The sequence below is a fragment of the Oncorhynchus clarkii genome, chromosome 13, assembly GCF_045791955.1.
Source record: "Oncorhynchus clarkii lewisi isolate Uvic-CL-2024 chromosome 13, UVic_Ocla_1.0, whole genome shotgun sequence".
NCBI classification, from domain to species: domain Eukaryota; kingdom Metazoa; phylum Chordata; class Actinopteri; order Salmoniformes; family Salmonidae; genus Oncorhynchus; species Oncorhynchus clarkii.
Window position 1 is genome coordinate 55,544,057 of NC_092159.1, and position 26,889 is coordinate 55,570,945.

A 26,889-nucleotide genomic window follows, 5' to 3' on the forward strand; every position below is an offset into this window, starting at 1 on the left:
ACGTATCCCCCACACAGAACGTCTTCACATTCAGTCTGATGCATACCTTCTATAACTCCAACGTATCCACCACACAGAACGTCTTCACATTCAGTCTGATGCATACGTTCTATAACTCCAACGTATCCCCCACACAGAACGTCTTCACATTCAGTCTGATGTAATCGTTCTATAACTCCAACGTATCCACCACACAGAACGTCTTCACATTCAGTCTGATGCATACGTTCTTCTATAACTCCGTTCTATAACGTATCCACCACACAGAACGTCTTCACATTCAGTCTGATGTTCTATAACTCCAACGTATCCCCCACACAGAACGTCTTCACATTCAGTCTGATGTAATCGTTCTATAACTCCAACGTATCCACCACACAGAACGTCTTCACATTCAGTCTGATGCATACCTTCTATAACTCCAACGTATCCACCACACAGAACGTCTTCACATTCAGTCTGATGTATACGTTCTATAACTCCAACGTATCCCCCACACAGAACGTCTTCACATTCAGTCTGATGTAATCGTTCTATAACTCCAACGTATCCACCACACAGAACGTCTTCACATTCAGTCTGATGCATACGTTCTATAACTCCAACGTTTCCACCACACAGAACGCACTGCAACTGCCTCTGTAACGCAATGCTGCAAGGCAACACAGAACGCACTGCAACTGCCTCTGTAACGCAATGCTGCAAGGCAACACAGAACGCACTGCAACTGCCTCTACAACGCAATGCTGCAAGGCAACACAGAACGCACTGCAACTGCCTCTACAACGCAATGCTGCAAGGCAACACAGTGTTCCAGTGGAAATGAATGTACATCTGGTGTACCAAAATGCAATGACGCTATTGGTGTGATCGAGGCGTAACGGAATAAATGATTTCTGTGTGTAAAAATCTGCATGGGACGGGAGTGATATTTATCAGAATGGGACAGGAAAGTTCCGGGGTTATAGAAACGCTGCAGGAGCCGGGCATTACAGGAAACATTTTTTTACAGGACAAGACGGAACAGGAATGAATTTTCACTCCCGTGTCAACCTCTAGTGTACATATTAGTGTATACAAGGGTATCTTGGTGTATGTGTGTATACAAATGTTTATCAATCAATGCAGTTATGTGTGAGTATTTGTGTAAGTCAGTCTGTGAATGGAAGTGTGTTTGTGCATGTGTGTATCAGTGTGTGTGTGTGTGTTCAGTCCTGGCCCGTGGTGAAGAGTACTCTCTGGTCGGTTCTGGCCAGCTTGGTAGGCGGCTCCAGAGACTCCTCCCCCAGCCCCGCCCCGTCAGAGGGCAGAGACAGCTCCTGACACTCGTCATCGCTCTCCTCTTCCTCCTCCTCTTCCTCTTCTGGAAGACAGACACAAGTGGGATGAAGGTTAATATCAGAAACCGTGGTTATAGGAATAGATTGCCCAATCCCAAATGAGTCCCTAACCCCTAACCCCTACCCCCTATGCTCTCAGATCTCCACAAATGCGTAAGGGGTAGGGATTGATCTGGGATTGGGCAATCCTCAATAAGTAGCTTTATGTCTGGCTGCCATGTGCTTTGTATCAAACAACATGGATGGTAGTTACCTTTGTCTGGATCCAGTGGGTTCAAACTCCTGCCAAGACTGGCGAACTGAGAGACATAGGAAATTAGTCAGTAACAATTGAATGGTAACAACTAAACAATGGTAACTAATATCAACAGCACATTAGCTTTTTTTGGCTTAGGCCACTGTGAGCGCGTGTGTAAATGTGTGTGTACCTCTCCCATGACAGCGATGGGTGTCTCTCCTTTAGCCTGGGCCACTCTGTGTTCTATCAGGTAGTACATGTACTCATCATACAGCAGTCTGATCAGGTGGAAGGATCCGAAGCTGGCAGCACTACGCAGAGTCAGGTCTCTAATCACCATGGAACTGGATGGAGAGGAGGAGGAGGAAGAGTTCGGTTTGGCATGGATAAACAAATCTGGATTTCCTGACTAACCAGGAAAAAAACGTCTCTGAGCAGTAGTGTTGTAAAATGTTAGGACCTTCCCCAAATTTCCCAGTTGGAGGATTCCCTCCCTGCCTATTCCCATTTGATTCTAGTTGAAAATGTGTGAAATTACCAGAAATGTTCAACCGTATTTAGCATGGGAATAGATGGGACTAATCCCATTCTCACCTGTAGAAGGACCACTTGAGCAGGAAGAGCTTGGCTGCTTTGGGGAAGGCGGCGCTGGCCTGGTAGGGCTTTAGGACCTGGGAGACCACCCCGTCCAGCCAGGCAGCCCACTGCTCCAGAGAGTTCTGCTGCTGCAGGGTCAGCTTGAAGTCCTGCTCCAACTGCTGCACCACACGGTCCTCACAGCGACACACCCACGACGCCTGCTCCTGTATGGAGAGAGAGAGGAGGGGAAGAGGAAAAGAGACAGAGGAGGGGGTAAGAGAGAGAAAGAAAGAAAGAAAGAAAGAGGGGAGGAAGAGGAGAGAAAAAGAGAGAGTTGTCAGTATCATGTCTCTTATATTTTGGTCACTTCACAATTACAAAATATAGTAGTTGAATGACAAGGTAACATAGGCCACCTGTGTTATGTCAGTACGACAACAACAACAGCAACACACAGAGCTTTAGGACATTATACTACATCTACCAAACAAACACTACAGAGATCACCATCAGTGCTGGTCTGCATCATATGAATATAATGACACGTCTATGGTCTGGACAGTGTCTGAATGTTACTATACACTGTAACCATAGGTCTTAGGTCAGACGGACCTGAACATTGGCGAAGTCCACGCGGTTGAGGTCGCTGAGCATCTGGTTTATCTGAGCTGTGTTCTGTAGCACAGCCCTGGCTGCCTGGGCCAAGTGGTTCAGAGAGGTGTACCTGCGCAGCGTCTGGGCAAATGAACTGGCTGACGTTACCTGGAGGATGAGAGGAGGAAGTGAGAAAAGAGAGCGTGACAAGACCTCACCAAGAACACACACACACCGCAGAAACCAACATATGCTGCCCAACACACATGAAAGCAGACACACACCTTAATGCGGACCATCTCTTCTGGGATGTTCATCATAGCGTTGGTCAACCAACTCTCCAGACTCTTGGCAAAGTTGCGGATGGCTTGAGTTAAGGCACCTGTGGACAGGAGAGAGAGAGGGGTTGACACAGGGCTGAACTAAATGTGCTCTCCTATGTGGTGGTGGTGAACAGAATGTCCTTGAACTCAAACCACCTGTGTTTTATTGTGTTATGTAGAATCTCCACCAGGCCTATGTCATGTTATGTAGATAATTAGTGTAATATAGTGCTATTGTCACGACTTCCGCCGAAGTCGGTCCCTCTCCTTGTTCGAGCGGCGGTCGACGTCACCGGCCTTCTAGCCATCGCCGATCCACATTTTATTTTCCATTTGTTTTGTCTTTGTCTTACACACCTGGTTTTAATTCCCCAATTACTTGTTCATTATTTAACCCTCTGTTCCCCCATGTTTGTTTGTGAGTGATTGTTTGTTTTGTAATACGGTCCGTTATTGTGGCCTCGAATATTTTGTGTTGTATTTGTGGAATCTAGAGTAAATACGTTTATCACTCATATCTGCTGTCCTGCACCGGACTCCTCTACACCAGCTACACACAGGCTGTATTACAGCTATGTCATGTCACATAGTATAATGTAGTGCAGTATAACGCTATGTCTTGTGTACTGTAATAAAATCAAATAAAATCAAAGTTTACTTGTCACGTGCGCCAAATACAGCAGGTGTAGTAGACCTTACAGTGAAATGCCTACTTACAGGCTCTAACCAATAGTGTAGACCTTACAGTGAAATGCCTACTTACAGGCTCTAACCAATAGTGTAGACCTTACAGTGAAATGCCTACTTACAGGCTCAGGCTCTAACCAATAGTGTAGACCTTACAGTGAAATGCCTACTTACAGGCTCAGGCTCTAACCAATAGTGTAGACCTTACAGTGAAATGCCTACTTACAGGCTCTAACCAATAGTGCAAAAAAGGTGTTATGAGAACAATAGGTAAGTAAAGAAATAAAATAACAGTAAAAAAAAAAGACAGGCTATAACAGTAGTGAGGCTATAACAGTAGTGAGGCTATAAAAGTAGTGAGGCTATAAAAGTAGTGAGGCTATAAAAGTAGTGAGGCTATAAAAGTAGTGAGGCTATAAAAGTAGCGAGGCTATAAAAGTAGCGAGGCTATAAAAGTAGCGAGGCTATAAAAGTAGCGAGGCTATAACAGTAGCGAGGCTATAAAAGTAGCGAGGCTATAAAAGTAGCGAGGCTATAAAAGTAGTGAGGCTATAAAAGTAGTGAGGCTATAAAAGTAGTGAGGCTATAAAAGTAGTGAGGCTATAAAAGTAGTGAGGCTATAAAAGTAGTGAGGCTATAACAGTAGTGAGGCTATAAAAGTAGTGAGGCTATAAAAGTAGTGAGGCTATAAAAGTAGTGAGGCTATAAAAGTAGTGATACGCTATAAAAGTAGTGAGGCTATAAAAGTAGTGAGGCTATAAAAGTAGTGAGGCTATAAAAGTAGTGAGGCTACATACAGACACCGGTTAGTCAGGCTGATTGAGGTAGTATGTACAGTGCCTTGCGAAAGTATTCGGCCCCCTTGAACTTTGCGACCTTTTGCCACATTTCAGGCTTCAAACATAAAGATATAAAACTGTATTTTTTTGTGAAGAATCAACAACAAGTGGGACACAATCATGAAGTGGAACGACATTTATTGGATATTTCAAACTTTTTTAACAAATCAAAAACTGAAAAATTGGGCGTGCAAAATTATTCAGCCCCCTTAAGTTAATACTTTGTAGCGCCACCTTTTGCTGCAATTACAGCTGTAAGTCGCTTGGGGTATGTCTCTATCAGTTTTGCACATCGAGAGACTGAATTCTTTTCCCATTCCTCCTTGCAAAACAGCTCGAGCTCAATGAGGTTGGATGGAGAGCATTTGTGAACAGCAGTTTTCAGTTCTTTCCACAGATTCTCGATTGGATTAAGGTCTGGACTTTGACTTGGCCATTCTAACACCTGGATATGTTTATTTTTGAACCATTCCATTGTAGATTTTGCTTTATGTTTTGGATCATTGTCTTGTTGGAAGACAAATCTCCGTCCCAGTCTCAGGTCTTTTGCAGACTCCATCAGGTTTTCTTCCAGAATGGTCCTGTATTTGGCTCCATCCATCTTCCCATCAATTTTAACCATCTTCCCTGTCCCTGCTGAAGAAAAGCAGGCCCAAACCATGATGCTGCCACCACCATGTTTGACAGTGGGGATGGTGTGTTCAGCTGTGTTGCTTTTACGCCAAACATAACGTTTTGCATTGTTGCCAAAAAGTTCAATTTTGGTTTCATCTGACCAGAGCACCTTCTTCCACATGTTTGGTGTGTCTCCCAGGTGGCTTGTGGCAAACTTTAAACGAAACTTTTTATGGATATCTTTAAGAAATGGCTTTCTTCTTGCCACTCTTCCATAAAGGCCAGATTTGTGCAATATACGACTGATTGTTGTCCTATGGACAGAGTCTCCCACCTCAGCTGTAGATCTCTGCAGTTCATCCAGAGTGATCATGGGCCTCTTGGCTGCATCTCTGATCAGTCTTCTCCTTGTATGAGCTGAAAGTTTAGAGGGACGGCCAGGTCTTGGTATATTTTCAGTGGTCTGATACTCCTTCCATTTCAATATTATCGCTTGCACAGTGCTCCTTGGGATGTTTAAAGCTTGGGAAATCTTTTTGTATCCAAATCCGGCTTTAAACTTATTCACAACAGTATCTCGGACCTGCCTGGTGTGTTCCTTGTTCTTCATGATGCTCTCTGCGCTTTTAACGGAGACTATCACAGTGCAGGTGCATTTATACGGAGACTTGATTACACACAGGTGGATTGTATTTATCATCATTAGTCATTTAGGTCAACATTGGATCATTCAGAGATCCTCACTGAACTTCTGGAGAGAGTTTGCTGCACTGAAAGTAAAGGGGCTGAATAATTTTGCACGCCCAATTTTTCAGTTTTTGATTTGTTAAAAAAGTTTGAAATATCTAATAAATGTCGTTCCACTTCATGATTGTGTCCCACTTGTTGTTGATTCTTCACAAGAAAATACAGTTTTATATCTTTATGTTTGAAGCCTGAAATGTGGCAAAAGGTCGCAAAGTTCAAGGGGGCCGAATACTTTCGCAAGGCACTGTACATGTAGATATGGTTGAAGTGACTATGCATATATGATGAACAGAGAGTAGCAGTAGGGTAAAAGGTCGCTGAGTATAGTGTAATGTTGTGCTATGTAGTATTATAAGGTGCCTTCAGAAAGTATTCACAACGTGTTGTGTAAAAAGTGGGAGATTTAATTGTCATTTTTTGTCAACGATCTTCACAAAATACTATGTAATGTCAAAGTGGAAGAAAAATTCCAACATTTGTAAAAAATAAATAAATAAATAAAAACACTAATATATCTTGATTAGATAAGTATTCAACCCCCTGAGTCAATACATGTTAGAATCCCCTTTGTCAGCGATTACAACTGTCAGTCTTTCTAGGTAAGTCTATAAGAGCTGTCCACACATCGATTGTGCAACATTTGCCAATTATTAATTTCCAAATTCATCAAGTTCTGCCAAATTGGTTGTTGATCATTGCTAGACAACCATTTTCAGGTCTTGCCACAGATTGTCAAGCAGATTTACAGTAAGTCAAAACTGTAACTCGGCCACTGTCTTCTTGGTAAGCAACTCCAGTGTAGATTTGGCCTTGTGTTTTAGGTTATTGTCCTGCTGAAAGGTGAATTCAACTCTCAGTGTCTGTTGGAAAGCAGACTGAACCAGGTTTCCCTCTAGGATTCTGACTGTGTTTAGCACCATTCTGTTTCTTTTTTTATCCTGAAAAACTCCCCAGTACTTAATGATTACAAGCATACCCATAACATTATGCAGACACCACTATGCTTGGAAATATGGAGAGTGGTACTCAGTACTGTGTTGTATTGGATTTGCCCCAAACATAACACTTTCTATTCAGGACAAAAAAGTGAATTGCTTTGCCACATTTGTTTGCAGTATTACTTTAGTGCATGTTTTGTAATAATTTTCTTCTGTACAGGCTTATTTCTTTTCACTCTGTCAATTAGGTTAATATTGTGGAGTAACTACAATGTTGTTGATCCAGCCTCTGTTATCTCCTATCACAGCCATTAAACTCTGTAACTGTTTTAAAGTCACCATTGGCCTCATGGTGAAATCCAGAGCGGCTTCTTGATACACCATCCAGAGTGTAATTAATACCTTCAGCTCAAAGGGGTATTCACCCATCTACCAATAGGTTCCCTTCTTCGTGAGGCACTGGAAAACCTCCCAGGTCTTTATGGTTGAATCTGTGCTTGAAATTCACTGCTCGACTGAGGCACCTTACATATAATTGTATGTGTGGGGTACAGAGAGGAGGTAGTCATTCAAACATTGTGTTTAACACAGAGTCCATGCAACTTATGTGACTTGTTAAGTACATTTTTACTCCTGAACTTATTTAGGCTTGCAATAACAAAGGGGTTGAATACTTATTGGCCCAAGACATTCCAGATTTTCATTTATAAAAATGTCTAAATACATAAGTTCACGTTGACATTATGGGGTATTGTGTCTAGGCCAGTGACAAACAATCTCAATTTAATCAATTTAAAAATCCAGACACAACACAATGTGGAAAAGGTCAAGAGGTTTGAAAACTTTCTGAAGGCTCTCTATACTGCTCTGTAGTTGTATCAGTATTATGTGGTGTTGTGTAGTGCGTTCTAACTCACTGGGGATGGGCCGCAGTACATCGGGGATGAGGATCTCCACCAGGCCCTGGTACAGGGTGTTGTCACAGTCGCGGCTCCAGCGGAGCACAGGGTCGTACTTACACAGGATCACTAGACAGTCCTTAGGCAGGCGCTTCTCAGACTCATCATGTCTGTTACAACAATACAGATTCGTTAGAAAATGACACAGGATTCTTGAAAAAATGACTTGATATTTAAAATAAAAAAAGACAGTTGCTTTAGTAGCATATTGAAGTCCCAGGACAAGACGTACACAGCCAGTGTGCCAGTGTCTCCACTCTGGCTCTCTTCAAACCTCCAGAAGGTCTTCCACAGGGTCTCCACCAGGGTGAACTGCAGGTTGATCGTCACGTCCAGAATAGCCTGGAAACAAAGAGGGAACACCAGCACCATCAGTATCAACTAGCTTAGCTCCTCCCTTTATGCAAAGGATGCACAGGACAGCTGGACCGACAGAAACAACAGTGAGACGTACAGATGACATGTATATAACAGGACTATACAAGAACTGATGAATGAACAATGACACATACACCAGGGGTAGGTCTCTGTACAGACAGACAGGGGTAGGTCTCTGTACAGACAGACAGGGGTAGGTCTCTGTACAGACAGACAGGGGTAGGTCTCTGTACAGACAGACAGGGGTAGGTCTCTGTACAGACAGACAGGGGTAGGTCTCTGTACAGACAGACAGGGGTAGGTCTCTGTACAGACAGACAGGGGTAGGTCTCTGTACAGACAGACAGGGGTAGGTCTCTGTACAGACAGACAGGGGTAGGTCTCTGTACAGACAGACAGGGGTAGGTCTCTGTACAGACAGAGAGGGGTAGGTCTCTGTACAGACAGACAGGGGTAGGTCTCTGTACAGACAGACAGGGGTAGGTCTCTGTACAGACAGACAGGGGTAGGTCTCTGTACAGACAGACAGGGGTAGGTCTCTGTACAGACAGACAGGGGTAGGTCTCTGTACAGACAGACAGGGGTAGGTCTCTGTACAGACAGACAGGGGTAGGTCTCTGTACAGACAGACAGGGGTAGGTCTCTGTACAGACAGAGAGGGGTAGGTCTCTGTACAGACAGACAGGGGTAGGTCTCTGTACAGACAGAGGTCTCTGTACAGACAGACAGGGGGTAGGGGTAGACAGACAGGGGTAGGGGACAGACAGGGGTCTCTGTACAGACAGACAGGGGTAGGTCTCTGTACAGACAGACAGGGGTAGGTCTCTGTACAGACAGAAAGGGGTAGGTCTCTGTACAGACAGACAGGGGTAGGTCTCTGTACAGACAGACAGGGGTAGGTCTCTGTACAGACAGAAAGGGGTAGGTCTCTGTACAGACAGACAGGGGTAGGTCTCTGTACAGACAGACAGGGGTAGGTCTCTGTACAGACAGACAGGGGTAGGTCTCTGTACAGACAGACAGGGGTAGGTCTCTGTACAGACAGACAGGGGTAGGTCTCTGTACAGACAGACAGGGGTAGGTCTCTGTACAGACAGACAGGGGTAGGTCTCTGTACAGACAGACAGGGGTAGGTCTCTGTACAGACAGAGACAGAGAGGGGTAGGGTACAGACAGAGAGGGGTAGGTAGGTCTCTGTACAGACAGAGAGGGGTAGGTCTCTGTACAGACAGAGAGGGGTAGGTCTCTGTACAGACAGAGAGGGGTAGGTCTCTGTACAGACAGACAGGGGTAGGTCTCTGTACAGACAGACAGGGGTAGGTCTCTGTACAGACAGAAAGGGGTAGGTCTCTGTACAGACAGAAAGGGGTAGGTCTCTGTACAGACAGAAAGGGGTAGGTCTCTGTACAGACAGAAAGGGGTAGGTCTCTGTACAGACAGAAAGGGGTAGGTCTCTGTACAGACAGAAAGGGGTAGGTCTCTGTACAGACAGAAAGGGGTAGGTCTCTGTACAGACAGAAAGGGGTAGGTCTCTGTACAGACAGAGAGGGGTAGGTCTCTGTACAGACAGACAGGGGTAGGTCTCTGTACAGACAGACAGGGGTAGGTCTCTGTACAGACAGACAGGGGTAGGTCTCTGTACAGACAGACAGGGGTTGGTCTATGTACAGACAGACAGGGGTAGGTCTCTGTCAAACAGACAGGGGTAGGTCTCTGTATAGACAGACAGGGGTAGGTCTCTGTATAGACAGACAGGGGTAGGTCTCTGTCAAACAGACAGGGGTAGGTCTCTGTATAGACAGAAAGGGGTAGGCCTCTGTACAGACAGACAGGGGTAGGTCTCTGTACAGACAGTAACATGCTGTACATATAAACAACCAGTGTGACATACAGACAGGCACCTCACAGTGTTCCCGATACAGCAGCTGGAAGCTCTTGATGTGCTCCAGTTCTATGCCCTCCGGTAGGGCCTTCCCCTGCAGGTCAAGGTCAGGGAACTCTGGGAGGGTCCGAGACGCGTCTGCATGGGGACGGAAGACAATATTAATTGTGTATTTACACAAGCCAGATACTGTAAATGTCTGACCTGTTTTATCACTGTCTGTAACCTACTGAAGTTCATTTGTTAGTGTTTAATAAATGTCCCGGTTCGATATTGTCCATTCCGTTAATCAGTCAGTCTATAACTCTGAGATTTGTGTCTTTGTATTTCTCTACTGTACTTGGTAAAATATGGTAAAATGTTATTACATAGTAGGTACATTTTAAACACTCTTCCGTTTCTTTGGTGGTCATATAAACACTAAGTGAAGTAGCTACTCATTGACTCCAGTCCTTATTGTTACCATATACTGTAAACACCAAGATGGTACAGTAAGGTGTTTACCCCAATTCCCCCTAGTGTTGACAGACCTGACACCCCCCACCCTCTCACCCAGGAACTGCTGGTACTGCTGCACTTGGGCGCTGATGTCAGAGAGCCCCGCCCCCTGCTGCTGCTGCTGTTGGCCCGAGCCTGCCGCCATGCCATTGGTCATCCCCTCCACCTTCTGCACCGGCTTCAACCTAGGGAGGAGGGGTTCATGATGAAAATAATGAAGATCCTTTATACAGCAGGGAGGCTTCAATGAGAGAGATACAACAAAATGGCACAATAAGTTCTAGGAATAAGGACAGAAATACAGAAATGAAATGAGAGAAAGGGAGACAGAGAGAGTGAGAGGGGAGGAAAGAGAGACAGAGAGTGAGAGGGGAGAGAGACAGAGAGAGAGAGTGAGATAGGGTAGGAAAGAGAGACAGAGAGTGAGAGGGTAGGAAAGAGAGACAGAGAGTGAGAGGGTAGGAAAGAGAGACAGAGAGTGAGAGGGTAGGAAAGAGAGAGAGAGAGAGAGAGAGAGGGGAGGAAAGAGAGAGAGAGTGAGATAGGGTAGGAAAGAGAGACGGAGAGTGAGAGGGTAGGAAAGAGAGACAGAGAGTGAGAGAGGGTAGGAAAGAGAGACAGAGAGTGAGAGAGGGGGGAAAGAGAGACAGAGAGAGAGAGACAGAGAGACAGAGAGAAAGAATGAGAGGGTAGGAAAGAGAGAGAGTGAGAGAGGGGAGGAAAGAGAGAGAGAGTGAGATAGGGTAGGAAAGAGAGACAGAGAGTGAGAGAGGGGGGAAAGAGAGACAGAGAGTGAGAGAGACAGAGAGTGAGAGACAGAGAGAAAGAATGAGAGGGTAGGAAAGAGAGAGAGTGAGAGAGGGGAGAAAAGAGAGAGAGAGTGAGATAGGGTAGGAAAGAGAGACAGAGAGTGAGAGGGTAGGAAAGAGAGACAGAGAGTGAGAGAGGGGGGAAAGAGAGACAGAGAGTGAGAGAGACAGAGAGTGAGAGACAGAGAGAAAGAATGAGAGGGTAGGAAAGAGAGCAACTGTTAGAGTGCTAGAGGGAGACAGTGTTTGAGGCACTGTGAGAGTGAAAGAGGAGAAGAGAGAGAGACGCAGAGAGAGAGAGGCAGAGACGCAGAGAGAGAGACAGAGAGACGCAGAGAGAGAGAGGCAGAGACGCAGAGAGAGAGACAGAGAGACGCAGAGAGAGACAGAGAGACGCAGAGAGAGAGAGAGACAGAGAGAGTGAGACAGAGAGACACAGAGAGAGAGAGGCAGAGACGCAGAGAGAGAGAGGCAGAGACGCAGAGAGAGAGAGACAGCGAGACACAGAGAGAGACAGAGAGACGCAGGAGAGAGACAGAGGCTGATAGCCCACCTCTGTTTCTGAGAGAAGGGCTGCTGTCTCATGGCCAGATGCTGCTGGTCCTCCATCAGTCTGATCAGAGAGGAGCAGGCCTTGATCCTCAGGCCGTAATAGTGGTACTTGGAGTTCCCCCTGGAACACATACACAATTCAGCCTCTGATTCAGCCTAAGCTTTTGGGGCGTGTGCGTGTCTGTATGATATAACTCGTCTCACCGGGTGCCCAGGCGGCGTGTGCGTGTCTGTATGATATAACCCGTCTCACCGGGTGCCCAGGCGGCACGTGCGTGTCTGTATGATATAACCCGTCTCACCGGGTGCCCAGGCGGCACGTGCGTGTGCGTGTCTGTATGATATAACCCTTCTCACCGGGTGCCCAGGCGGCGCGTGCGTGTGCGTGTCTGTATGATATAACCCGTCTCACCGGGTGCCCAGGCGGCGCGTGCGTGTGCGTGTCTGTATGATATAACCCGTCTCACCGGGTGCCCAGGCGGCACGTGCGTGTCTGTATGATATAACCCGTCTCACCGGGTGCCCAGGCGGCGCGTGCGTGTCTATATGATATAACCCGTCTCACCGGGTGCCCAGGCGGCACGTGCGTGTCTGTATGATATAACCCGTCTCACCGGGTGCCCAGGCGGCGTGTGCGTGTCTGTATGATATAACCCGTCTCACCGGGTGCCCAGGCGGCGTGTGCGTGTCTGTATGATATAACCCGTCTCACCGGGTGCCCAGGCGGCGCGTGCGTGTGCGTGTCTGTATGATATAACCCGTCTCACCGGGTGCCCAGGCGGCGTGTGCGTGTCTGTATGATATAACCCGTCTCACCGGGTGCCCAGGCGGCGCGTGCGTGTCTGTATGATATAACCCGTCTCACCGGGTGCCCAGGCGGCGTGTGCGTGTCTGTATGATATAACCCGTCTCACCGGGTGCCCAGGCGGCGTGTGCGTGTCTGTATGATATAACCCGTCTCACCGGGTGCCCAGGCGGCGCGTGTGCGTGTCTGTATGATATAACCCGTCTCACCGGGTGCCCAGGCGGCGCGTGCGTGTCTGTCTGTATGATATAACCCGTCTCACCGGGTGCCCAGGCGGCGCGTGCGTGTCTGTATGATATAACCCGTCTCACCGGGTGCCCAGGCGGCGCGTGCGTGTCTGTATGATATAACCCGTCTCACCGGGTGCCCAGGCGGCGTGTGCGTGTCTGTATGATATAACCCGTCTCACCGGGTGCCCAGGCGGCGTGTGCGTGTCTGTATGATATAACCCGTCTCACCGGGTGCCCAGGCGGCGTGTGCGTGTCTGTATGATATAACCCGTCTCACCGGGTGCCCAGGCGGCGCGTGCGTGTCTGTATGATATAACCCGTCTCACCGGGTGCCCAGGCGGCGTGTGCGTGTCTGTATGATATAACCCGTCTCACCGGGTGCCCAGGCGGCGTGTGCGTGTCTGTATGATATAACCCGTCTCACCGGGTGCCCAGGCGGCGCGTGCGTGTGCGTGTCTGTATGATATAACCCGTCTCACCGGGTGCCCAGGCGGCGTGTGCTTGTCTGTATGATATAACTCGTCTCACCGGGTGCCCAGGCGGCACGTGCGTGTCTGTATGATATAACCCGTCTCACCGGGTGCCCAGGCGGCACGTGCGTGTCTGTATGATATAACCCTTCTCACCGGGTGCCCAGGCGGCACGTGCGTGTCTGTATGATATAACCCGTCTCACCGGGTGCCCAGGCGGCGCGTGCGTGTGCGTGTCTGTATGATATAACCCGTCTCACCGGGTGCCCAGGGGGCGCGTGCGTGTCTGTATGATATAACCCGTCTCACCGGGTGCCCAGGCGGCGCGTGCGTGTCTGTATGATATAACCCGTCTCACCGGGTGCCCAGGGGGCGCGTGCGTGTCTGTATGATATAACCCGTCTCACCGGGTGCCCAGGCGGCGCGTGCGTGTCTGTATGATATAACCCGTCTCACCGGGTGCCCAGGCGGCGCGTGCGTGTCTGTATGATATAACCCGTCTCACCGGGTGCCCAGGCGGCGTGTGCGTGTCTGTATGATATAACCCGTCTCACCGGGTGCCCAGGCGGCGTGTGCGTGTCTGTATGATATAACCCGTCTCACCGGGTGCCCAGGCGGTGCGTGCGTGTCTGTATGACATAACTCGTCTCACCGGGTGCCCAGGCGGCGCGTGCGTAGCCCCATGAACACGGATCTGATCAGCTTCCCAAAGGAGGCAGCGTTGACGGGCTCCAGCTTCTGCTCCTGGCAGTGCAGCAGGTAGTGGCAGTAGAGGGTGGAGCGAGGCAGACTGACCCCTTCAGCTGTCTCATAGTTATCTAGCAGCCACTGCACCTGGCAGAGAGGGACACACAGAGAGAAGGGAAAAATGGATGGGTTAGTCAACAAACACACACGACTGATCGGTTTGGTTTCTGAGCGTTTTATATTATCAATCATTCGTTATAATAGAGACATGAGGGGGGGCAGAAGTAAGCTTGGGAGGGGCTGTAGTGCAGTGACAACGATATAACAATATAACATGATGAAGCCATGTCCCTCCTACAGTCTAGTACTGAGACTAGTAGAACAGCCATGTCCCTCCTACAGTCTAGTACTGAGACTAGTAGAACAGCCATGTCCCTCCTACAGTCTAGTACTGAGACTAGTAGAACAGCCATGTCCCTCATACAGTCTAGTACTGAGACTAGTAGAACAGCCATGTTCCTCCTACAGTCTAGTACTGAGACTAGTAGAACAGCCATGTCCCTCCTACAGTCTAGTACTGAGACTAGTAGAACAGCCATGTCCCTCCTACAGTCTAGTACTGAGACTAGTAGAACAGCCATGTCCCTCCTACAGTCTAGTACTGAGACTAGTAGAACAGCCATGTCCCTCCTACAGTCTAGTACTGAGACTAGTAGAACAGCCATGTCCCTCCTACAGTCTAGTACTGAGACTAGTAGAACAGCCATGTCCCTCCTACAGTCTAGTACTGAGACTAGTAGAACAGCCATGTCCCTCCTACAGTCTAGTACTGAGACTAGTAGAACAGCCATGTCCCTCCTACAGTCTAGTACTGAGACTAGTAGAACAGCCATGTCCCTCCTACAGTCTAGTACTGAGACTAGTAGAACAGCCATGTCCCTCCTACAGTCTAGTACTGAGACTAGTAGAACAGCCATGTCCCTCATACAGTCTAGTACTGAGACTAGTAGAACAGCCATGTCCCTCATACAGTCTAGTACTGAGACTAGTAGAACAGCCATGTCCCTCCTACAGTCTAGTACTGAGACTAGTAGAACAGCCATGTCCCTCCTACAGTCTAGTACTGAGACTAGTAGAACAGCCATGTCCCTCCTACAGTCTAGTACTGAGACTAGTAGAACAGCCATGTCCCTCCTACAGTCTAGTACTGAGACTGAGTAGAACAGCCATGTCCCTCCTACAGTCTAGTACTGAGACTAGTAGAACAGCCATGTCCCTCCTACAGTCTAGTACTGAGACTAGTAGAACAGCCATGTCCCTCCTACAGTCTAGTACTGAGACTAGTAGAACAGCCATGTCCCTCCTACAGTCTAGTACTGAGACTAGTAGAACAGCCATGTCCCTCCTACAGTCTAGTACTGAGACTAGTAGAACAGCCATGTCCCTCCAGTCTAGTACTGAGACTAGTAGAACAGCCATGTCCCTCCTACAGTCTAGTACTGAGACTAGTAGAACAGCCATGTCCCTCCTACAGTCTAGTACTGAGACTAGTAGAACAGCCATGTCCCTCCTACAGTCTAGTACTGAGACTAGTAGAACAGCCATGTCCCTCCTACAGTCTAGTACTGAGACTAGTAGAACAGCCATGTCCCTCCTACAGTCTAGTACTGAGACTAGTAGAACAGCCATGTCCCTCCTACAGTCTAGTACTGAGACTAGTAGAACAGCCATGTCCCTCCTACAGTCTAGTACTGAGACTAGTAGAACAGCCATGTCCCTCCTACAGTCTAGTACTGAGACTAGTAGAACAGCCATGTCCCTCCTACAGTCTAGTACTGAGACTAGTAGAACAGCCATGTCCCTCCTACAGTCTAGTACTGAGACTAGTAGAACAGCCATGTCCCTCCTACAGTCTAGTACTGAGACTAGTAGAACAGCCATGTCCCTCCTACAGTCTAGTACTGAGACTAGTAGAACAGCCATGTCCCTCCTACAGTCTAGTACTGAGACTAGTAGAACAGCCATGTCCCTCCTACAGTCTAGTACTGAGACTAGTAGAACAGCCATGTCCCTCCTACAGTCTAGTACTGAGACTAGTAGAACAGCCATGTCCCTCCTACAGTCTAGTACTGAGACTAGTAGAACAGCCATGTCCCTCCTACAGTCTAGTACTGAGACTAGTAGAACAGCCATGTCCCTCCTAGTACTGAGACTAGTAGAACAGCCATGTCCCTCCTACAGTCTAGTACTGAGACTAGTAGAACAGCCATGTCCCTCCTACAGTCTAGTACTGAGACTAGTAGAACAGCCATGTCCCTCCTACAGTCTAGTACAGCCATGTCCCTCCTACAGTCTAGTACTGAGACTAGTAGAACAGCCATGTCCCTCCTACAGTCTAGTACTGAGACTAGTAGAACAGCCATGTCCCTCCTACAGTCTAGTACTGAGACTAGTAGAACAGCCATGTCCCTCCTACAGTCTAGTACTGAGACTAGTAGAACAGCCATGTCCCTCCTACAGTCTAGTACTGAGACTAGTAGAACAGCCATGTCCCTCCTACAGTCTAGTACTGAGACTAGTAGAACAGCCATGTCCCTCCTACAGTCTAGTACTGAGACTAGTAGAACAGCCATGTCCCTCCTACAGTCTAGTACTGAGACTAGTAGAACAGCCATGTCCCTCCTACAGTCTAGTACTGAGACTAGTAGAACAGCCATGTCCCTCCTACAGTCTAGTACTGAGACTAGTAGAACAGCCATGTCCCTCATACAGTCTAGTACTGAGACTAGTAGAACAGCCATGTCCCTCCTACAGTCTAGTACTGAGACTAGTAGAACAGCCATGTCCCTCCTACAGTCTAGTACTGAGACTAGTAGAACAGCCATGTCCCTCATACAGTCTAGTACTGAGACTAGTAGAACAGCCATGTCCCTCATACAGTCTAGTACTGAGACTAGTAGAACAGCCATGTCCCTCCTACAGTCTAGTACTGAGACTAGTAGAACAGCCATGTCCATCCTACAGTCTAGTACGGAGACTAGTAGAACAGCCATGTCCCTCCTACAGTCTAGTACTGAGACTAGTAGAACAGCCATGTCCCTCCTACAGTCTAGTACTGAGACTAGTAGAACAGCCATGTCCCTCCTACAGTCTAGTACTGAGACTAGTAGAACAGCCATGTCCATCCTACAGTCTAGTACTGAGACTAGTAGAACACCTAAAGGTTTGCGTGAGAGAATAGTACTGAGACTAGTAGAACACTGAAAGGTGTGTGTGAGAGAATAGTACTGAGACTAGTAGAACACTGAAAGGTGTGTGTGAGAGAATAGTATTGAGACTAGTAGAACACTGAAAGGTGTGTGTGAGAGAATAGTATTGAGACTAGTAGAACACTGAAAGGTGTGTGTGAGAGAATAGTATTGAGACTAGTAGAACACTGAAAGGTGTGTGTGAGAGAATAGTATTGAGACTAGTAGAACACTGAAAGGTGTGTGTGAGAGAATAGTATTGAGACTAGTAGAACACTGAAAGGTGTGTGTGAGAGAATAGTATTGAGACTAGTAGAACACTGAAAGGTGTGTGTGAGAGAATAGTATTGAGACTAGTAGAACACTGAAAGGTGTGTGAGAGAATAGTATTGAGACTAGTAGAACACTGAAAGGTGTGTGTGAGAGAATAGTATTGAGACTAGTAGAACACTGAAAGGTGTGTGTGAGAGAATAGTATTGAGACTAGTAGAACACTGAAAGGTGTGTGTGAGAGAATAGTATTGAGATTGGCGTCTCTGTCTCATACCTTTTTGTCTGCCGACGGTACGCCACTACCCTCCTCGCCCTCTGTTGTACTGACGGTGGCAGGAGAGGAGCGGGCATTGTGGGTGGAGTAGCCCCCCTGACTGTTGCCACTCAGCATGTACCCCCCCTGGATCACATAGCTGCCCCCGCTTCCATTAGCCCCCGCCCCTTCCCCAGTCCCATTGGCTGTTCCCCCTGTCGCCACCACCGTTGCCCCACCCGCAGAGGCGGACGCCGGATTGGCCACAATCTGGCCTGTGCCAGCCACGTACATAGACACACCACCGGTGGAGCCCGTTGTCACGGAGACGGTCAGGGGTGTGCCGGTGGTGGGGACCTGTGAGCCAGAGGTGGGAGGGGCTTCGTAGTAAGGGGCGGCGGTGGTCTGAGTGTACAGAGGGGTGTCTGTGTAGGTGAAGCTGCCTGAACGACTGGAGTGAGGGAGGAGGTGGGAAGAGGGGGGAATGAAGGGAGCAGGGGAGGAGAGAAGGACAGTTATTTTCAAATTCAGCAGTATAACTGTTGTCTTGAAAGATGAACCACTGCATCACAAAAATAGCAGTCCCAGATCTGTCTGTGCTGTCTGGCTTACTCCACTGTCTAGTTTTAGAAGTTGAGGTGATCAAGCTAGCTAGTTAGCAACAGTTAACAAACTATATAAGCATAGTGGTATAGCATTATATCACCATAGACAGTGTTCAGAGAAAGTAGAGGAGAGCTTACATTGTGCTGGTGGTGTAGTTGTTGTCTCCCCCTTCAACATACTGCACCTGATTGGTGTACACATGCTGCACTGGCACCTGCTGGAGCTGCTGCTGCACCTGGGACACACACACACACACACACATGCAGGCATGAGTACACACACAGAGTCGGTCAAAACACTAATCTACTCCCCCTCCTCCAATTTCCTTTGAAGTGTGTCCAAATATTTAAACCGTAGTCAATCATGAGGCATACCACATCAATCACGGGCTCATTCACTTCAATGGGAAAATGACCTTGACTTGCAGGCTGCTCCCCTTACCCTTCACATTGCTCTTCCCTACCTACTGTGTTGTCTCTGCCTTAATCCCACTCCACTCTGTTACCCACTGACAGCCTCTCTAGGATACCTAACTTCCATTTAAAGCTGCAATAAGTCATTTTGGGGTGACCCGATTCCATTCACATATGTGTGTTATGGATCTGTCATTCTCACTGAAAACAAGTCTCAGAAGTGGTAGATCTGTTCTATGTATTTCTCTGCTTCCTGTTCATAAGTTTTGTTTTTGCGTCTTTTACTAGGTTTTGTACACCAGCTTCAAACAGCTGAAAATACCATATTTCTGGTTACGTAAAAAATATTTCACAGCGGTTTAGATGGTACAATGATTCTCCACACTTATACCTGCTTGTTTTGTCACATAAACTGAAATCAGGCAAGCTATTTTTTATTTAACTTTTATTTAACTAGGCAAGTCACTTTAGAAAAAAATCCTATTTACAATGACGGCCTACCCCGGACGACGCTGGGCCAATTGTGCAGCGCCCTATGGGACTCCCAATCACAGCTGGATGTGATACAGCCTGGATTCGAACCAGGGACTGTAGTGATGCCTCTTCCACTGAGATGCAGTGCCTTAGACCGCTGCGCCACTCGGGAGCCCAGAAATGGCGGAGCATTTCTGCATAGTGCATCTTTAAGTTAAAACTGCACTTAGTAGTGGGAGACTAAGGCAGAAATTCCACCTAATTGACCTACTCTGAGGGCAGAGGCTGCGTCAAACAGGAGTGGCTGTCCTTGGGCTGTGGTGACCGTGGGGTAGCCTCCCATCTCCATCCCCTCCCAGCCTAGCGAGAGCACCGACAGGGACAAGGCGAAGGGAGGGAAGGTCAGGGGGAGGGAGAGGGGGAAGTAGGAGGGGTACTCCTGGAGGCTGTGTCCGTCTGTCTGCATGTCTGGGTGTCTGTCTGACGGCACCCATGCAAAGTACTGTGCGTCTGTCCTGCTCTGCTCTGCTGTTGTCCACTCCTCTTCTACCTCTCGGTCTCTCCCTACGTCTGTCTCATCCCTCTCTCTCTGTTTGCTATGCGAACTCTGGAACCAACCAACCAGGAGGGAAATGTTGTGATGTTTATCTGGCTCAGCAGGACCAAATGAATACATAATACAATGCAATACAGCGTGTGGTTGTTGAATTATATATACTATCTTTAGCTCAAAGGATGGTTATGTGTGTGTGTATATTTCTGTGTTATGTGTGGTGTTCCGTTTATGTCTTGTACATGTGTGTTATGCATTTTTGAGAGAGAGTGTGCGTGTGTGTGTGTGTGTGTGTGTGTGTGTGTGTGTGTGTGTGTGTCTTACCTCCTGAGTGAGGTGGACAGGCTGCAGGTTGGTGACACTCAGCTGGGTGGTGATACCCTGTTCAGTCTTGGCTGTGATCTGGGACGTTGCCTGCACCACTGACCTCTAAGGACAGAAAACACAACACAGATAGATTCACACAGTGTATAGCTAAGACAATAGCGTCTGGTAGCTAAGATAATAGCCCTGTTACATCAGCTCAAACTGGGTGTGACGAGAACTGAACATTTTTCCTCATGCTTCCCATGTCCTGACTTGTCCAACACATGTTTCACAGCGTACTACTATGGCTGACCCTGTAAAACAACACATTTCACTGCACCCATCCAGTGTGGGACAATAAAACATCTGAGTTACTGTTTTGCCATCTGAGAGCAGTTAGACACCGTAGGCTTGAGAGACTAGTAAGTATTTTGAGCTATTTCCGGCCAAGTTCTCTCGGGGAACAGCAAATGCTAGTTTCGATAGTTTTTCCTCAATTCTTGGTTTGTTCAGAGGTTGTTACCGTAAAACCCATAACTGCTGAGACTAGCACTTCTCATTTTCCACATAATAGTGCACCAATGCTGGACACCAAATACCGAAGGGATGCATAAATACTTTATGTCAGCACTATTTTGGCTTCACCAAGTCTTATGATGAGTTGCAAATAATTTTTTTCTGTGTGGTTTCAAGTTGCAATTGTTGCAATATCATGTGTCTACCAGGATCATGTTCATTAGGGCATGAAAGAGAAAAAAGTTCAGATAGTCACCTCTCTGTTTTAATCTGTTTTCTTCTGTTTGGTGCCTAATGAACATGACCCAGGTGTGAATGAGAGAGGGGAAGGGATCTCTACCTGCTGTGTTTTAATCTGTTTTCTTCTGTTTGGTGCCTAATGAACATGACCCAGGTGTGAATGGGAGAGGGGAAGGGACCTCTACCTGCTGTGCTGCTTGCACCTGCTGCACCACCTGTGTGGGAACCCCAGTCTGCTGTACCACAGCTGGAGGAGGGCTCGAGTCAGACACAGAGTCACTTGAATGGAGAGAGCCCTCTGTGGAGAGAGAGTGAAATAGAAAGGGAGAGAAAGAGAGAGAAAGAGAGAAAGGGAGAGAGCGAGAGAGGGGGGATAGAGAGAGAGAGAGAAAGGGAGAGAGAGAGAAAGGGAAAGAGAGAGAGAGAGAAAGGGAGAGACAGAGAAAGGGAAAGAGAGACAGAAAGGGAGAGAAATGGAGAGAGAAAAACAGAGAGAGAGAGCAAGACCTGTTAATATGAAATTGTGACTTCTCTCGGAGCCACTACACCCACATAATACAGTACACAACCTCTTCATGATAAGCAAGAGCACAGGGACAGAGTTCACAGCAATCAGAGACATTCCACTCATTGCAGGTTTTTAGATTCATTTGGTAGAAACTGTGAATCAGAACGGCTCTCTTAAGATCAAGAACAGAGCTTGAACAGGAAGCTATGAGACTTGTTACTTCCTCTCTCTCAGGCCCATCTAAGAACGTGACACCAACGTAATCTGATTCTAATTTACCTTTAGTTTTATAATGTATAATCTCTGTAAAGCATATCATACCTATTCTAAGATAAAATAATGTTTGCACCATGTTTTGTGCTTTAATTGTATTTTTAATCCCAGACCCCATTTCCGCAGAAGGCCTTTTGGTAGGCCATCATTGTACATAATAACTTGTTCTTCACTGACTTGCCTAGTTAAATAACGGGTCAATCAAATAAAATAAATACAAATTGTCAGGTTTCTGAATGAAATGCCGCAATAATGTAGCCTGGTCCCAGGTGTTTGTGCTTTCTTGCCAACTCTTATGGTCTGCGTGACAATCACCATAGGAGTTGTCAAACAGATCGGAGACCAGACTAGTGTCGGTCATGACTTCAGATAAATTAAGTCTACAGTCAGTAGCATGTGATGTGATGCTGAGCTCGGCTCACCTGTGACGGTGACTACGATGTACTGGGGGGCGTTCTGGGCGTTGTTGGCCTGTGATGAGGAACCCTGGATCTCAGCCGTCACATACTGGGTCTGGGGGGGAGGAGCCTGTGTGGGCGCCACCTGGACAACTGATACAACCACTAGGGTTAATTTATTGCATGATACACATTGTCATAAGCATCTGAATGGATGCATACCTATAAGACATGACTCAAAATGCCATAAAAGTACATAAATGTATCAATGAAACAATATAAATATTTATTTATACATCGCAATTAATAAATGTATTACAATCAAATGAAAAATTATACTGGCAGAAACAATACCTGCTGTTTTCTGTGCCGCTGTGGGAGTGGCTTGTGCAGGGGGTGTGGTGTGTCCTGCTGTGGCTGCAGGAGCCCCCACTGTGGTCTGAAGCTGAGCCAGGAACTGCTGCGTAGGAGCTACCACGGTGTGTGGGGCAGTGGATGCTGAGGACTGTCCAGCCACCGTCACACTCCCACTCGCTGCCCCTTGGGGCTGGGTCGTCACGGGCTGCAACTCCCCAACGTAGCCTGTCGTGGCCATCACGAGAACTGGGACTCAGACACTGAATATGTGAAAAATAAAATAAAATCTTGTTAGCTGAGAGATCTAGCTGAAGCCTGGGTGCCAGTCTTTTTCTGCTCTCTTGCCAATTCCTGACAGAATTCTTGTGTTTGGCTTGACAATGACAGCAATGTTGTTGGCAAGAGCACAAACAGATCGGGGACCAGGCTAATCTACAATGAATAAAAAATATAAAAGCAACATAAAACCCTTTCAAAGATTTTACTGAGTTACAGTTCATATAAGGAAATCAGTCAATTGAAATAAATTCACCAGGCCCTATGGATTTCACATGGCTGGGAATACAGATATGCATTCATTGGTCACAGATACCTATTTTTTAAAAGGTAGGGGCGTGGATCAGAAAACCAGTCAGTATCTGGTGTGACCACCATTTGCTTCATGCATTGAGACGCCTCCTTCGTATAGAGTTGATCAGGCTGTTGATTGTGGCCAGTGGAATGTTGTCCTACTCCTCTTCAATGGCTGTGTGAAGTTGCTGGGTATTGGCGGGAACTGGAACACACTGTAGTACACATCAACCCAGAGCATCCCAAACATGCTCAATGGGTGACATGCATGGAGAGTATGCAGGTCATGGAAGCACTGGGACATTTTCAGCTTCCAGGAATTGTGTACAGATCCTTGTGACATGGAGCTGTGCATTATCATGCTGAAACATGAGCTGATGGCAGCGGATGAATGGCACGACAATGGGCCTCAGGATCTCTTCACATTATATCTGTGCATTCAAATTGGCATTGATAAAATGCAATTGTGTTCGTTGTCCGTAGCTTATGCCTGTCCATACCATAACCCCACCCCCACTATGGGACACTCTGTTCATAACTTTGACATCAGCAAACCGCTCGCTCACACAATGCCATACACGTAGTCTGCCATCTGCCCAGTACAGTTGAAACCGGGATTCATCCATGAAGAGAACACTTCTCCAGCGTGCCAGTAGCCATCGAAGGTGAGAATTTTCCCATGTCGGTTACGAAGTCGAACTGCAGTCAGGTCAAGACCCTGGTGAGGATGACGAGCAAGCAGATGAGCTTCCCCGAGACTGTTTCTGACAGTTTGTGCAGAAACTCTTCAGTTGTGCAAACCCACAGTTTCATCAGCTTATGGTAGAAAAATGAACATTGAATTCTCTGGCAACAGCTCTGGTGGACATTCCTGCAGTCAGCATGCCAATTGCACGCTCCCTCAAAACATGAGACATCTGTGGCATTGTGTTGTGTGATTCAACTGCCCATTTTAGGGTGGCCTTTCATTGTCCCCAGCACAAGGTGAGAGAAATAAGCTTTTTGTGTGTATGGAAAATTTCTGGGATCTTTTATTTCAGCTCAATAAATATGGGACCAACACTTTACATGTTGTGTATATATTTTTGTTCAGTGTAGCTATAGATAGTAATTGTTAAATTGTTGCTTTATCTTTAATGGGGCCCTATCATCATCATCATCCAGACTGTTCCTTAACGTGATAATGATTGAGTCAGTGAGGCCAGATGGAACCCAGCAGGAGAGGTTTCTTATCAGCACCTGGCTTTTTACCGCTGTCTCAGAATCAGAATCACCTTTATTCGCCATGTGCATTTGCACATACTCTGAAATGTACTTGTTGATATGGTGCTGCTCGTGATTGAAAACATTTAGAGACCGAATACAGACAGAGAAGTTTAAACACCGTTTACAAACATTTTAAACAATTATACCACCGTAATTAATGTATTGTAGCACTGCCTCTAATTAATTCCATAATTGAAATTGCTATACACATGGGGAACTTCTGCTTCTTTACACATATTCTGTCTGGGCCTAATGAGTCAATTCACTTATGACTGAGATTTCCCCTCCAAAGACTGTTAGTGGTACAGCTAGAGAAGAGGTGTGGGGAAGGTGAAGGCTTGAAGGGAAAGAAAGGCATGCATTTGGTGTCCCGTTACCTGTAATGCGATCAGTCATCTCTAATGTGACTGCTGCTGCTACAGGCCAGAAGGCTTTTTACATTTACATTTTTGTGATTTAGCAGACACTCATATCCAGAGCGCCTTACAGTAGTGAGTGCATTCATTTTAATACTTTTTTTGTACTGGTCCCTCGTGGGAATCGAACACACCAACTGATCTTCACGGGACTGCAACATGAGTAAAGTGGGGAAGCCAGTCTCCATTCTGCTTGTCTATTGACACTGCGTAAAGCATTGGTGTTGTTTTTACTTTTAGTTCACTTGTAATTTACATGGTTATTAAAGGGGTAATAACATGGTGTCTGGACGAACTACAGAATTTAGGCCACTCTTTTAGAATAGAATATCCAGCCTCTAGCTTTGACATGTCTATTTCTCCCTAAAGTACCAAACCCTTCTCTCCCTCGCACTCTCTCATATACAGAAGAGACACTGCTCTGTGGAATTTATAACAGTATAGCAGGTTTACAGATGTGAAGAAAAATGTTTTCAAGAATACTACCATTTCACCCCTTTTTAGCCTATTCAATAGTATGGGTTTTATTGAGTAGCCAATACTCAGCAAATAACTATATATGACCTTTGCGGTTGCCAAAATGAGACGAAGATATACATTACTGGACAAAATTCAGTTTAGCTATCCAAGTGAATGAGTTACTGTTTGGAATTAACGCAAATGCCCCCCATGTTTCAAGGTCCTTGTCACTGTAACTGACATCTGCATAATATAGTCAGTCGCGCCCCTCACTGACACGCCCCTCTTCACATTGCTTGCTTGACTTCACTTCCCAGTGCCACCTTTCTTGCCCTCGTACTGGCTTGAGAACTAAAACCTCTGGCCGGCTATTTCTTCTTATTTACCAAATTACAATGCATCTTTAGTTAGCTTTTTAATTTGTTTTATCCAGGCTACTACTATCAGCTCGCAGTGAGATTGGCTAGCAGCAACTAGCTAGCTAACGTTGGTTAACGAGTCAACCTCTGTCTCAGCCAGGCAGAAGGACATTTTGCGTTAAAGCTGATAAGATGGGTAAAGTTTGAACATTATTTGACAGATGCCACTGTGGTTTTCCACGTAGCCTGGCTAGCTAACATTAGCTTCGAGCTGGTCAGCAAGCTGCATGTCAACAGCAGAGCTAGCTAACGGTCGTTAGCTTGTCTCGCGTATCTACAACACCCGCCATTTTGTACCCATATCGTGCATTTGACATCGCCATAACAACGGCCTTGGTATTAAAGCGTCATGTCAGGCATAATGTACTCAGACACCGCGTTTCAAGAGACACTATTGATGAGCCAACAAGCAAGTTAGCTAGCTAGAGACGTTGGCAACCAGTTTGCTATAAATGGCTACTGAAACAGGCAAAGAAAAACAGCAGCATCCAACATAATGTTTCATTTGAAATGTTAGAAGCACACGTAAACTATCTAATATGTTTAGAGTTTCACCTCTGATTCCAAGTGAATTTCCCACCGGTATTTTTGTTTTTATTTTTTTCAAGGATTCAGGCTGTTGTTGTTGATTCTCGTTGCTGGGTTCTTGTCGCCAGGGCTACCGTGGCTATGGCGCTTCGTCCTCACCGGGGCAACTGTTGCTACCCACCCGCTTTCTTCCCTCCCCCTCATTCGCGCTGATTGGCAGACAACTCCCAACATGTTTTAAAGTGGTAGTACCACATCATTTGTCGATACAAAGCACTTCTTCACATCTGTGAGAAACCCATGTCCAGTTTGAACATGAAATTAAACAACGGAGGCGGATCCCAAATCCGGGATAGAAATTTGATTATTCTAATGTCAACCCACTAGTGATTTGGTAGTAACACTGTATCTCAGTTTGATCGCCGTTTTATTTGATCATATATGTTGAAATAAAATGTAACATTAAGTTAGACAATGCGACCTCGATGTCACCTGGTCTGCAAGCATGCAACCTTATTATTGTGTAGGCCTAGACCTAGTGTAGCAAGCTCTTTTAGAGCAATAAGGTTAAGTGAAAGTGACATAATTATTATATTGCAGATGAGTGATCAGTGAATTTAGTTGTCTAAAACAACAACGCTGT

At 46.6% G+C, this 26,889-nt stretch overlaps 1 protein-coding gene across 1 annotated transcript; it reads right to left on the reverse strand.

The window, feature by feature from the left end:
- Positions 1-808: 808 nt before the first annotated feature.
- LOC139424058 (regulatory factor X, 1a (influences HLA class II expression)) lies at positions 809-26,400 on the reverse strand. Its single transcript, XM_071175749.1, has 19 exons — positions 26,274-26,400; positions 22,586-22,848; positions 22,256-22,384; positions 21,238-21,350; positions 20,315-20,419; positions 18,688-18,785; positions 17,966-18,395; positions 14,136-14,317; positions 11,980-12,099; positions 10,672-10,802; positions 10,139-10,257; positions 8,092-8,201; positions 7,818-7,969; positions 3,036-3,133; positions 2,770-2,919; positions 2,173-2,381; positions 1,769-1,922; positions 1,594-1,639; positions 809-1,363 (listed from the first exon to the last, which is right to left on the reverse strand). The coding sequence occupies exons 2-19, from the start codon at positions 22,824-22,826 to the stop codon at positions 1,209-1,211; spliced, it is 2,742 nt and encodes a 913-aa protein (XP_071031850.1). The 5' UTR covers positions 22,827-22,848; positions 26,274-26,400; the 3' UTR covers positions 809-1,208.
- Positions 26,401-26,889: the final 489 nt, after the last annotated feature.

Coding starts and splice junctions, on each gene's coding strand:
- LOC139424058 (XM_071175749.1), bottom strand. CDS start 22,826: ATGGCCACGACAGGCTACGTTGGGGAGTTGCAGCCCGTGACGACCCAG. Junction 8,202..10,138: donor TGTATCGGGAACACTGTGAG/GTGCCTGTCTGT, acceptor CTTTGTTTCCAG/GCTATTCTGGACGTGACGAT. Junction 1,640..1,768: donor CCATCGCTGTCATGGGAGAG/GTACACACACAT, acceptor TATGTCTCTCAG/TTCGCCAGTCTTGGCAGGAG.